We start from the raw sequence: 14,021 nt of genomic DNA, 5'->3' as shown, positions 1-14,021 counted from the left end.
TATTACATTACAACTGTGCATGTTTCTATTAGAGCCTTAAGGTAGCTCTGAGTAAAAAGTCTCATGGTATACATGTATTATAGAATTGACTGCATGTATATACTAAATACTGTAGGCATATACTGTGTGCTGGAGATTTATATAATCTGTAGTACTTTGTGCTGGAGATTTATATAATCTGTAGTACTGTGTACTGGAGATTTATATAATCTGTAGTACTGTGTACTGGAGGTTTATATAATCTGTAGTACTGTATACTGGAGATTTATATAATCTGTAGTACTGTGTACTGGAGATTTATATAATCTGTGGTACTGTGTGCTGGAGATTTATATAATCTGTAGTACTATGTACTGTAGATTTATATAACCTGTAGTACTGTGTGCTGGAGATTTCTATAATCTGTGGTACTGTGTGCTGGAGATTTATATAATCTGTAGTACTGTGTACTGGATATTTATATAATTTGTAGTACTGTGTACTGGAGATTTATATAATCTGTAGTACTGTGTACTGGAGATTTATATAATTTGTAGTACTGTGTACTGGAGATTTATATAATTTGTAGTACTGTGTCCTGGAGATTTATGTAATCTGTAGTACTATGTACGGGAGGTTATTACACATGACTGAATGGTCACGGCTGGACTTTTTTACTCTCTTTGGTGCAATATATACCTGTGTATGTGAAACATATCTGAACGTTCTGTTTGACATGTTTAACATGTCCATAAATGTAGCCTTTAATGTAGAAATCTCTGAAAAGCTGTTCAGTGTTACCTTAGCCTGTGTAAATGTACACATTCTTTAATAGAGTTACTGAAGTTTAGTAACAGAAAAGTAAATGTAAAGAAAAATGGTTCTTGTTCTTTTACTTTGTATGATTAGTATTAAATCTCAAAGTAGCTTTTTGTTTAGAATGAATTGACTGTATCTCTTTAAGAGAGCTAGTTCTCATTTAGTATAAATGTTTAAGAAACGTACTTATTTACAAAAATCCCAGTTGAACTGAAATCAGGTATTCAGAATGTGTGATATTGGCTTGAATCAGTAGGTCTCTTCAAGTTCTGGGGGTTGCTTTCAAAAGTTGTGAAAAAAAAAATGACCTCTGCAGTTCAGAGAAAGGCTATGAAGAGAAAACAAAAACTGAAATTCATGAAAGTTGTTCGTGTACATGATGTGGAATATTACGAGTTAGAAGTCAACTTTTAAGAGTGTATACATTACACTCAAAGATTTCCAGATGTTTAGTTCAGAACAGATTGTTACTGTTTTGGGTCATGCCTGCTACATAAAGATTTGCTTATACAGGTTAACATGCTCCCGAAGTCACTATTAATATGTAAATGATGAGAATGTGATGTATTCAATTTACGTGTATCACTGTGCTTGCTGTGCTAAGCAATGACATAAACTTTGCTCACTATGTTTAAAGGCTGTAGAAAATAAGAACATTGTATTATTTATTGTGACATGTTTCATGTGTCATTAACAAAAAGAAAAGAACTATAGAAGATAAAAAACGTATTGTAATGCAATGCACTATATATATATACAGCAAACCATCCCCCCCCCCCTTAATATACTTAGATCAGTCACACATCATGTTTTGTTTTGTTTCTTTATCGTTTATCAGTCTGTGATATATGATTCTGCTTTACTGCTTGATTGCGTTTAGAATATATAAAAAAGATATTTGCAGAGCCTTAAGTGCTCACAAATCAATATATTTCACAATTCTGCATACTTTACAAATTTACATACAGGATTGAAAAGCTCATGGTCTCTGCATCAACACCCACAATCACACTGTTATTACAACAAAAAGACGATCTGCCTGACCATAATCTTAATATGTAGACATCTTAATATGTAGACAGTGTACTGCAAGATGAGTAATGATCAATTCCAGTATAGCTAATTGCAGATATGGATGTTGCTGTTAGTGGAAATGGTGCGAACACTTTAGAATTGTATAATGGAACTTTTTTTAATTTGTACGTATGATGCTTGGGAGATCATGGCAGTATATCAATAGATAAATGAATAGAATGCAAAAACTAATTCTGGAAAACTCACTGGTGCCCATTTGGGTGTTTCAAGGGCACATGTACTGCAAGAAGAATAAAAAAGCCTTGCTAAATGTGGGACGAGTTAACAAACTGTAAAAAAAATCATGCTGTAAAAAATCTCCAAGTTGGTGTAGTCTTACATGACGGACGAGTGCAATCATTAGAGGCTCATGTAATTCTTGTCCATTTTATGTGTTTTATGGCATACATATATATTGGCTGCATTACTATAAACACATCTAACACATGACCGTTTCGTAATGAGATAGATTATTGTTTGTGATTCAGCTCAGCCAACCAGCACGCATATTAGAACCTAAGGAAATCCTACTGATACATGTCATACATGTAGTATAGACTATATTGTTGTCTTCATTGGGCAGAAAGCAAAAATCTATCTCTCATTTTGTATCAGACAATTAATAATTGAGATGTTTATATATTTCTGTTGCCATGGTGATAAATTGTGACATGCTATAAACTGCAAAATAAATGTCAGAAATATAGAAATAATGAATACTGCATACATGTATATGTCTTCATTGTGTTCCCTGTGTATATGTTGCTGATATAGCTATAGTATCATTACAGGAAAATGTTTTTGGTGGTGTTTAGATGCCTTTTAATACCTGGGCCACTGACCCGAGTGGTTAGTGTCCTCTGCACAGCACAGTGACTCTGAAGCCCCAATGAGGTTGCTTAAGCCGGCAATTTGTAGATTCAGCCAATCTATCCGTCCATGGTTTCTGTGTGATCTTGTGACAAAAAGTGGTTTATACTCGTATTTGCGCAGTCTACCACTCATTAATGACCCATTGTCTCCACCAGTATGGTCTACATATTTGTATATCACGGGTGAAAGTTTGTCATTAGCTTGCTGAAGATTGGCGATTACCCTAGTTTTCTCTGTTTACAGAACTGACTGCCGGCGTCTTGTGTATGGTGTTTAAACTATAGTTTAAAAAAAAAATGGTACAAATGACCGACTGTCTGCAATGGATGGAACATCTTAAGCTGTAGCTGTATACTGGGGTTTAATCCCAAATCGATTCATATAAAGTAAGATGTTAAAATTGCTAAGCTTGATACTACCTTCCTTTAGAGGAGTAAAGCGAGTACTAGTACCCATTGCCAGTGTAATGTGAATGTGACTGAATAGGGCCTCCTGTTTGTATCAGTGAGGCAGCACTGTACATGTGTTGGTACTCCGGATCAGACTTGTTGCCAGAAGCAGTCGTTATATGATGGGGATTCGGCTGTAACAACATTAAACCCCAGTCACAAACAAACAGAAACTGACTGCCCTCACATAAAGTCAATCATGCAGGCATAAAATTTATTTTTCTTCTAGACTTGTTCAGTATGATATTCAAAAAGTTTCCATTCTGTACAATTCAGAACAGAATGTACCCAAGGTAATCCCCAGACATGAGACCTGAGAGCTTCTTTGACTGCTCCTGTCACCAAGGCCAAGAGAACAAAACAGGGAAATCTTGAAAGCTCTGTATGAGAATGGCAGTGCTGAAGAGAATTGTGGAATAAATAAATAACGTAGGACAATGTCACATCAATCCTAAGCCAGATCGGATGGCTGCATATTTTGCACTTAGCCGTTACATGTACATCCGGCAAAAAGTTTGGGTCGTATTGCCCTCATGCCCCTCATTAAGTTAATTTCCCATGTTGAACTGAGTGAGTGAGTACTTGCGGTTGAACGTCGTACTTAACAATTTTTGCAGTCATATGATGACGAAGGCGTTGTTAGATTGCATGTAATGTGCCTCCTTGCTGCAGGACCGATTTCCACCCCACCTTTATCTAGTGCTGCTTCATTGAGACGACTCACCGAAGACAAGTAAGCTGCCCCACCCGAGCCATTACATGGATACGGGCCAACCAGTCGTTGCACTATCCGCTTCATGCTGAACGCCGAGCGAGGAAGTTACAACTTCCTGTTTTAAGGTCTTAGGTGTGACTCGACTCAGGACAGTTGACCCAACTGTGTTGTCGGGGTCGGTCCCCATTTTAACAAATGGGATATCAAAGATTACACCTGCAGTATATGAGATAACAGTGTGATATGTGTAGCTGGCAAATGTATGTAACAGGTGAAACCATGCCTCTTGTTAAAATGAATCCATAATAGAGGTAAATTAACACTCTGGTCCATGATAAAATATGCCCAAAAAGTGACCACCCTAGCGACATTTAGAGATGTTTGGCATTAACTACGCTTGTCATGTTCCTCCTTAATAGCCAGCACAGGCTCCTGACTGTCTCCTGTACTGCGCTGGTATATAGAATAAGGTAAGAACTGTATAAAGGGAGATAAAAACTAAAAGAGCACTTTGAAGTCAAGCATCAATTTATTATATGATGCACATGTAGATGCATGATAGACAATGTTAGAGTTACCACACACATTTAGATAGAGCGACTGGTTTGTGGTGTGTACACAGAGCGGTCATAAATACACAAACTAACCAAACAACAACCTTGTCTTAGTGTTCAATAAACAGTAATGGTTTTTTGGTTACCATAAGAAAAATACTTCCTTTAAAAAGGATGCCCACTTTCAAAATCATAATTTTCAACATTCCAGTTTTTTCTTTCATCTTTCTACTTTTCTTAAAACTATATAACAAAAAATAAATCCGTCCAAAAAAAAAAAAAACAAAGTAACATGCATGTAAATTATTATAGGCTGAGGAATAGCAAATGAAAGAGATAGGAATGCTGCCATCAGCTACAATGGGTTCATACTATAGGTATACAAGTATTAACAATATCAAACAATAAACAGCCAAACAGTAGTTGACAGCCAACAATATATAGGGTTATGAGAAGCCCTGATTACAACAAACAGTTAACAGTACACAATCAGTACCACAGGATTAACCTAACACTTATAGTGACCAGTAGAGTTACAAACACTTCAGTTCACGGGCAGTATGATGTCTATGGAATAGTGGGTATATACTTTTGATGTAAAAAGCAGGGGCAAGCTGAAATAAGTTAAGATTTACTAATTAACAGTAATATAAGGTTACATAATTTAAGACTATCATTAAAGAAAAAATATTGGTGCAAAATATATGTCACCTGTAAACGAATGTCCCATACAAGGTTGACAGAAGTTTTTAGTCAAATCCAATTCCATACAACTATGACAGTTCATTGTAACTACCATAGCAACTCAAGACATGCCCTATAGCTTAACTGCTGTAAATATGCACGTATAGTCCAAGGTTCCTTTAATTTTTCGCGCACATTTACATGGGTAAGTTTCCACATGATGCATACTTTACAACTCACGGTGTCTAAATTGGAACATATATGTCACAACATAAACTTTCTCATGTGTTTCCAATTTCAACACCTACATGAGCATGGGTTCCAAAAATAAGCATATTAATGAAATGTCAAATTTTGACTGAACTCAAATCTGGCTTTGTGGAATATGGGCTCAAGAGTCGTGGTATCAACGATGACCATAGTTTTAACAGCTGATCCTCTACTAAATGTCAGGAAGATCTTAAGGAAATGATCAACCAGGACTTCTGTCTAACAACACGATCAAGGCAGAATTAGACTTGTAATGAATGGGAGACCCTCAAAAAGACTCGTAACAGGTCCACTGGCAGGAAATACTGGCATCATTAATGCTTTAATTAAATCCACGAAATTTAATACTACATGTACATGTTGCAAGTTGGTTAAGGCAACTCCTTGGGATTTAAGTACATGACTATGCGAGGGGAAATGAACACATGGTTATGACATGTTTAGATAACTGTACATTTACATGTATATATCGTACCGTAAAATTAGTGAAAATGACGAAAATGAACACAAAATCATATCAACAGCAAAAACTGGAAGACGGCAAAGTAATTTTCACAAGTTCACAACAAAGAAGACAATGATGAGAATAGATCTTCCAACCCATGTGCCACTCTCCAATTTACATAGTACACTGTATATACTGTATATCAACAATGACCAATAATACTCATGGGTTTTTTTTATGCACAAGAATAGTACCTTAGGGTTCAAGTTTTGATTGCTTTAAAATAAACAGAAGGATAATTTCATTCTACCGAATTTGTCAATAATCTGTTATAAAAACATATCTTAAAAAAGCAGTAAATTATTGATCATCCACAAAATGTACAAACCTTTTAAGTAGGTAACACTATCAGCCATCTATATAAAGACATCTACATATACACATGTACTCATCTAAAGAGTTAAATTTACTTATAGGTACATGTATTTATCTGACTGATTGGTGTTTAACTTTGTACTCGAGAAATTTTCATATATATGCGAATATTATACTGCAGCACTGTATAATTAAACTGTTTGAATGTTTCACTATTATAAACATGCCAGCACAGATGAAAATGTACAAGTCGATGAATCAAAATGTGTAAATTACTTCCTCCTTCCATTTGTTTATCAGAATGGCATACACACATACTGTACATTTGTATCTCCTGTCTGACCTTCAGCAGTTACAGCGAATATATAATTCACTGAACAATGTGGTATTTATAAGTGTTAAAAAAAAAAAAAAGAAATCTGCCAGTTCACACAACACACATCATGTGTAAGCTACCTATATAAAAGGAGACAACCGCAACTGAAGCCCAGATGTGAATTTTAAGTCAGGAGTGCACATTTAACATATTCAGAAATTAATATTAGCTGACATACAACTTACATGTAATTGACTGTACAACAACTTCAGTATAAAAACTGACCACACAATTCCTCAGACATGCAAGCACAGAAATGAGAGTATGATGCAAAATACTTTCACACTCATTGAAGATTTGCAAGTCATATGGTGACAATTGAAATTTTTAAAATACAGACATACATATATTGCAGAGATTTTAATAAGAAAATAAAACATTATGCATAAAAACACGGAAGTAGTAATTTATAGCACTGACGATTTCTTAACAAATTTGTGAACATCCTTTTCTGCCCGTCAATGTAAGTGTAACAAAATGTAAAATCAGCTTTTTGTTTTTCCGAGACAAGTAAAGGGACATACCACGAACGTTGAAAAACTTCGGCTATTATTTCAGACATCATCTGCATAAAGTTGAGACTTCCAGATGTCTACTGACATGTATATGACTGAGTGAACAATCACATTTTCAGTTTTATTTGGGGTTTCCCTATGACCATCAACTCACTCAAGTCACTGTATTTAGAGTGAATGACTTTCGTCAGTTACCTCCCCTTGTCGCCTAGAAGATGGGAGATATTCAGTCGGTCTACCGTGTAACTTCAGTACTCTCTTACAGATTGCTGGGAATTACGAATATCTTTTACAACATTATCGACATAAGGGAAGATCGGAGTTGGTTTACTTGACTTATAATTCACTTTTAAAGTATCCTACTGTTTACATGTGCGATCCATGAGCAAACGTTGCATTTTGAGAATCTTTGCGCTGCCTCATTTGCGTGTTATCTCGTCTGGCAGACAGTTTAGACCAGTGACGGATTTCCCCTTGTAACTCTCTTGACATTTTTCAGAAAATACAGACCCAGGAAATTTAGCTAGGAGTCACATGCAACTCATTTTTCTATTTAACTAAACCAACTCAAAATTTATGAACTTCTTTCAGCGGCATATCCCCTTAAGGTGCTGTGAATGTCCACTCACAAGTGCATGTACATGTACAACACTAGCAAACAGGCCAAAACACAAGATTCCATCCGGCTCGCTTTTAAACAACAACCAGCACTAAGGATACACATAAATATGTAGATACATGGACACAACACTTGTGCTTAACATTTTCAACTTCCTTTTTGGGCAGCTGGCTTAGGTGATAATACTAAAGCAGATAAAACTAACGGAACTATGTTATCTGTAAACCACTGAACAACTGTTAAGTCTCCAAGTATAGTGAAAATGATTCTGGTGATGTGACAGGGGAGATAACCCATCTGGACCCTGCAGCTACATGTAACTGTACCTCCCTGTCCAATTGTACATTTCAGATCTGCATCCCCGTTACTGTACTCGCACATGGTGTAGGTGACCAGCTATAAATTTACAGGTTTACACTGTGCTTCTATTGCAGTCAAATGATACACATCATCAGTCATTAAATAACAGCTGATTAGCCCAGCTAAATATCAAATACTCCCATCCTAGAGGAGTCTGTTCTTTCAGCTGATTATCCACATTTCTACATACATGCACATGTACAAAGTTCTACATGTCCTTGATTCTGAATATATATTCCTTGTACAAATTCTAGTCACATTTTCACATGAATAAGAACAGCCAGAATTCAGCAGGTACAGAGTAGGGTAAGGCTGACAGCCATGTTGAGTATTTTTCCAAGAATTCTTCACAACTATGCAAACTCTAAAATGCGCTTCCTTTTCCAGGCTTCAAAGCAATTGTTCAAGGCAAGAGAGTCTATGACTTTACATCTATGACTGACACAAATAACTGTCCAGAGAAAAACTGGTGAATTGTCATGTCAAACAGTTTGTTTCACACAAATGTTTCACACCAACTTTGGGCCAGTTTTGCCAACTTTGTTATAGGTGTCATTCAGCTCACCCATGCAGTGAATGTAGCCACACAGCTCTAAAAGCGCATGGGTCCACACAGTGAGTGAGTCCACACAGTCAATAGGCCAGACATTGAATGGGTCCACACGATGAACATGTCCACACGGCGAATGGATCCACACAGCAAACATGTCAACACAGCGAACGTGTCCACATAGCAAATAGGGCCACACAGCAAATAGGGCCACACAGTGAATGTGTCCACAAATTGAATGGGCCTACACAGAGAATGGGTCCACATAGATCAATACAGATAAGCTTTTATCCATTGAAGAGGTATTTCGTTTTCATAGCCAACAACAGTAGCCAACATCTCACAGGACACTGACTGGCATCAACAGGAAAAAAAAAAAAGACTTCCAAGATAAAGACTATCAACATATGCGTTCTCATCATCAACAACTCGATAATTGTAATAAAGTTTCCAACCAGTCCTGAATGCAGCTTGCATCTGGCAATGTTCATCACAGTGTCAGAAAGAGGCAAAACCCACATAGAAAATAGAGATGACTATATCATTCTATCAAACTAAACTACAATCCAAAAGACATCGCTGTGTTTAATTCTGTAGCCTGTTTGGTTGCCCTATCAGGCACATGAACTGCTACACCTTTATACCTTATACATGAACTGCCATTCATCAGTATTTTGCTCTTAGTATTTTATTCAAGAAATCATTTCTCAGTCCTAGTATTAACAGCAGGAGTAGTTCAGTGTGCTAGACCATTATAGAGGGAGGTAACTACTAACACCATAGCACAAGGGCAGTAACTCTTCCTTACTTACAGCCAACAGACTTTCATAACATTACTCACAAGTTTTCAATGAGCATCAAGCTCCCCATCTGACCACATCTGCTGTATACTGATTACTGATGTTAGAATAAGGCTGCAGCAAGAGCAGCCTTGATTCCTTTAACAAGAACACCAGTGAAATCTGTCTAGTAACAGCATAGTGTTTATAAACAAGCTTTCACATGTGACCAAGGGCAGCCTTTTTATTGTATTCAACACCTGTATGTGAGACTAACAAAAGGTCAGTCAAGCTGTCCTTGCTTCTCACTCCAGCAGTAATTGTGAATTTGTCATGGACTGGTAATGCTTAAGACATTTTCCTGTACATTCTACAGCCTCTGCATGAACATACATATAATACACCATGCATCTGCATGTATGTACATATCTATGTGACATCACTGGGTGGTTCAGCGGGGCATCCATGTCTGGCAGGGAAATGACGTTTTTGATTGCTGTGTCACGATAAACCATCAAGTGCACTTATGATCCCAGCGAATGCCTCTCCATATTTCAAACATCTCCCTCTTCACACAAAAAACACGCATTTCTTTGGTCACTGTAAGCTTTCAGAATTACTCTTCCTTTGCACATCTACGAATCGTTTTGTTTTACTTAAGGCATGAGTTTTCACAAAGTCAATTTCTCTGTACTCAGTCAGAGTGCCGCCACCAGAAAGAGACGGATTCTGGACTGACTCTCCTTCTGCCAAATCGTCCAGATCCAGATCAAGGTACTTCAACTCGGGCTCGGCCTTTCTAGGAGCTGGTGCTGGTTGTCTCCACAGTCCAGACGAGCCACTCTAAAACAATCAAAACACACAGCATGAACGAATGATTTAATGAGGCGTATAACCACTTTGGCAATACTGCAGCTATATCATAGTGAGACCTTCATGGGTTTTGAACTTGTGACTTAAGACTTACAGAAGAAGTGAAACCATTTACAAATGGGGTCTTAATTGTCAGCTAGAAACCGTGCCATACTCAGAAAGTGTAAATCTCATAATATTGTTGCTTAAACCACTTTATAAATGACATTTTAATTCCATTTTAATATCACTTTGATACAATGATAAAACACAGAGTAAACTGAAGGGTTTTGACAACAGTAAGTGTGACAGAGACATACATGTTTAGAGTTAGTTGTCATGGCGCTATCAATACTACGGTCATCCTCATCATCATCCTCATCTGAACTTGAGCTCTCCCCATGAATGGTGGGGTCAGCGGGGCCCCGACGGCTAGGCAGGGCCACATTTGGTCGTGGGCTCACTCGAGATGTTGAGCTGTCACTGTAACATTAGAGCACCCACAGTATGAGATAACACCACATACATGAAGTGAATGCGCATACAAGGTAGAATAACATCCGTGTAAAATCACAGGATACAACAGTGGAAGACTGCCCGCCTAAAACAAAGAGTCCCAAGCACTTTTACAGTCATCTGTTCCTTTCTGTAGTATGTCCCTGTGTATACTGCAATCACATTTATAAAGTGAAGATGAAACATGTCGTTCACAAGCACTGCAGTTTAGACAATGATGTGTTTTTACACAGCTTGGAACCTGCTAGTGCAGACAGGTAACACTGAGCAAAAAAACTTTAATACTGAGACCCTTTAGCACAATAACCATTGAGCCACAGAAGACCCTAGTCAGACTAACTACCCATGTAACCTCATCCCATCAATCACTTTTTTGGGCATTTAAAACCTGTTGTTAGGTATGGTGTGATAAGACAACAATGTTACTTACGCTTCCGGTTTTACCAAATTTCTTTTAAAACTTCGTGTTCTTTCAGAACTGAAGATGGTGTACGTGTCTTCTTCTGCAATACAAAACACAATACAACACTACAATACAAAGATTTATAGTGAAGATAAAAACTGATCCTTCCACTCTGACTTTTATTCAATTCTGCATGTCATAAAACACTACCTACATGTACATGATCAAATGTTTCATACCATTCTACCCATAAACAAGTTCAATGTAATTTAATGATACATAAACTCAGAGAACAAGGGCAAACTTTTTTTTCTACTTTTAACAAAATCTTGCCCTTCTTGCACTCTCCTCTGCAAACATGGCAAAGGTTATGAAGGGAGACAATCTTGTACATATATAACATGGATTTATTTCATTGATTCCACTGAGGTAAGTTGTTCATTTTCCTTGCCTTCTTAACATTCACATACAATACAGATTGTGTCAACACAAACCAACACTAAACAAAAACCAAATGAATAAGTAAAGATACCGTAATTCTTCAATCTTTTCAACCACCTCTGCAATCAAAATTTTGAAACATTCCGAGAGATCTATGGGGTGTAGAGAAATAATTTGTGCAGTTTTGCAAAGCTTGCATCTTCAGTATCACAAACACATCATGTTTAAAATCGTTTTCATTATAATTATATGCATAAATTTCAATGAAAAAAAGAGTGCTTTGTTGCTTGGAAAGTTTGAAGAGTAACTGAAACCAGGGGTGTCAAATTAGATAAATCAATAAAACACATGTAAACCTCAAGCAACAACTCTTAATATTTGTATTAGTATTAATATTAGACAAGTACGCATACACTCAAGTCCATCCCAATCTTAAGGTGCTCTCTCAGCTTATTTGAGATCTCACAAGATATTTCAAGATACTCGTCTATGTCATGGACTCAATCCATAAAGCCATCATAAACACATGTACTGTAAATGACTCAAATTTGGCTGCCAAAAGTGCATTTGTAGAGGCAAGTATATGTAACTTAGTAATGAAATTTGGTGCTGAAACCCAATCTTCCCCCAGTGGGATATCATTCTATCTTTCAAACAAACCTCAAAACACACCTTCTAAGACCAACATAACCTCAGACTCTGGCAAAATATGTAACTTACAGGTATACAGTCATTTACTGTAAGTTTAAGATATTAAGTTATTATTAATACTGTAAGTCATTTAAGTTGACAGAAATTACCATGCCATATCATACCAAATCATCACATATAGATGCCCTAAATTCATGGTATGAAACAAATGACATTCAAAGGGTTATAACTCTGTCTACCAGAAACATTACCTGTGTTTTGTTTGTAGCTGGTTGTCGCTGGTGGGCGTGGTGGCGGTACAGGGGCATCATTGTTGGATAAGCTGACAGGGCGCGGGATAGCTGGGGGCATCTGGTACACACTGCTACATCTTCCCCCAGCCACATCCGCATCCTTCCTGGAACCTCTCATATCAGCATACACACCAGAACCAGTGCTCTGCACACTGCTCCTGACAGCCCCAGGAATGGAGTCCATGTTCAGATAACTAGAGTCACTGGAAGCCCTCACGGAGCCTCTACATGAAGCCGGCGGACAAAACTCTAGGTACGAATCATCTGACTGTTCCACACTGGGTGCGGGTGTAGAGTTCACATATTTATGAGAGGTGTTAGGGCAAGAGGGCGGAGGAGGGGACATGAACAAGGGGTTGACACATTCAGCATTCGAAGGTGGAACGTCGTAGTTGTCTTCGCGAGAATCTCGCCACTGATTTGACGGGACCTTGTCGCTGAGTGATATCTGCTTCTGACCCAAGGGTTTCACAGAACCTGGTTTCGGGGGTCGTTCAGGAGCGCCTGTGACGATCTTGCGTGGCGGTGGCGGGCTGTCGTAGATCTCAGAGGAGTGTGTAGGTGAGTACTGCACCGGGGGTGGGGGGCTTTGGTAGGTTTGGTCAGAAGAGTAAGCTGAATCACCAGCTTGACTCTCACTACTGCTTGACCGTGGACTCGCTCCCTTTTGGTGGGGTGGGGTGTCGTATTTGTTAGCCCCCTCCCGTCCAAGCTGGCTTGGAGAGCGCCGTGGGGGAGGCACCTTGTACAGGCCGTCGTCCATTGAATCACGTGACCTTGGGAAGTCATAGTTACTATGAGGGTCGTCGTCCGATATCACGGAGAGGTTACGAGGTCCGTCTTTATTTGGGGGGTGAGGGGCAGGTTCCTCAGGGATACTGCTGGAGCTGTTCTGCCTGCCTGGTCTCCCTGTCTGACACTCATTTAGGTGCAAATACGGAGAGTTCTCACAGGGGCTAGGCAGAGAGCCCTGGGGGGAGTGGGCGCTGTCTTGGTACGAGGACTGGGCCTCAGCACCTGTCACATGGTTCAGGGCATTATAGCTAGCTGGAGGGGGCTTCCTAACAGGCAAAGGGCGACTAGCCTCGGAAGGCTGTGGGGGAGGGATGTCCTCGGCTGAAACAGACAACCACTTCAGGCTTATTATATGCATCAGCAAAGAAGACAATGTCTTATGTCAAACATGTACCATTGACATATCGCTGGCCACCATGTAATCTAAGCAAAATCTACATAACAGCAGACAAACACATGGACACACTGAGTCATTATCAACACTTCCTTACATTTCCACATGTGACTACACGGAACTCATGATAAAGGTCAATGGTTACAAACCGGATTGATGCTTCTGACAGTTTCTTTCCTGGTCAAACAATATTATAGTTTCCTTAATTCCTTGAAGTACCTTCAACAATGACCCTACATG

General features: G+C 38.5%; 1 protein-coding gene across 1 annotated transcript in view; it reads right to left on the bottom strand.

Moving 5' to 3' along the window:
• Positions 1 to 4,452: 4,452 nt before the first annotated feature.
• The window catches only part of LOC135473515 (GRB2-associated-binding protein 1-like), a 37,642-nt gene continuing 28,073 nt past the window's right edge, over positions 4,453 to 14,021 (bottom strand). The window contains exons 5-8 of the mRNA XM_064753365.1: positions 12,551 to 13,708; positions 11,235 to 11,307; positions 10,609 to 10,771; positions 4,453 to 10,279 (exon numbers count right to left, since the gene is read on the bottom strand). Of these exons, the coding sequence (XP_064609435.1) occupies positions 10,034 to 10,279; positions 10,609 to 10,771; positions 11,235 to 11,307; positions 12,551 to 13,708 (1,640 nt within the window). The 3' untranslated portion in view covers positions 4,453 to 10,033. The remainder of the gene's footprint in view (positions 10,280 to 10,608; positions 10,772 to 11,234; positions 11,308 to 12,550; positions 13,709 to 14,021) is intronic.

The sequence above is a fragment of the Liolophura sinensis genome, chromosome 8 (assembly GCF_032854445.1).
Source record: "Liolophura sinensis isolate JHLJ2023 chromosome 8, CUHK_Ljap_v2, whole genome shotgun sequence".
Taxonomy (NCBI): domain Eukaryota; kingdom Metazoa; phylum Mollusca; class Polyplacophora; order Chitonida; family Chitonidae; genus Liolophura; species Liolophura sinensis.
This window is presented reverse-complemented; position numbering and strand designations above follow the sequence as displayed.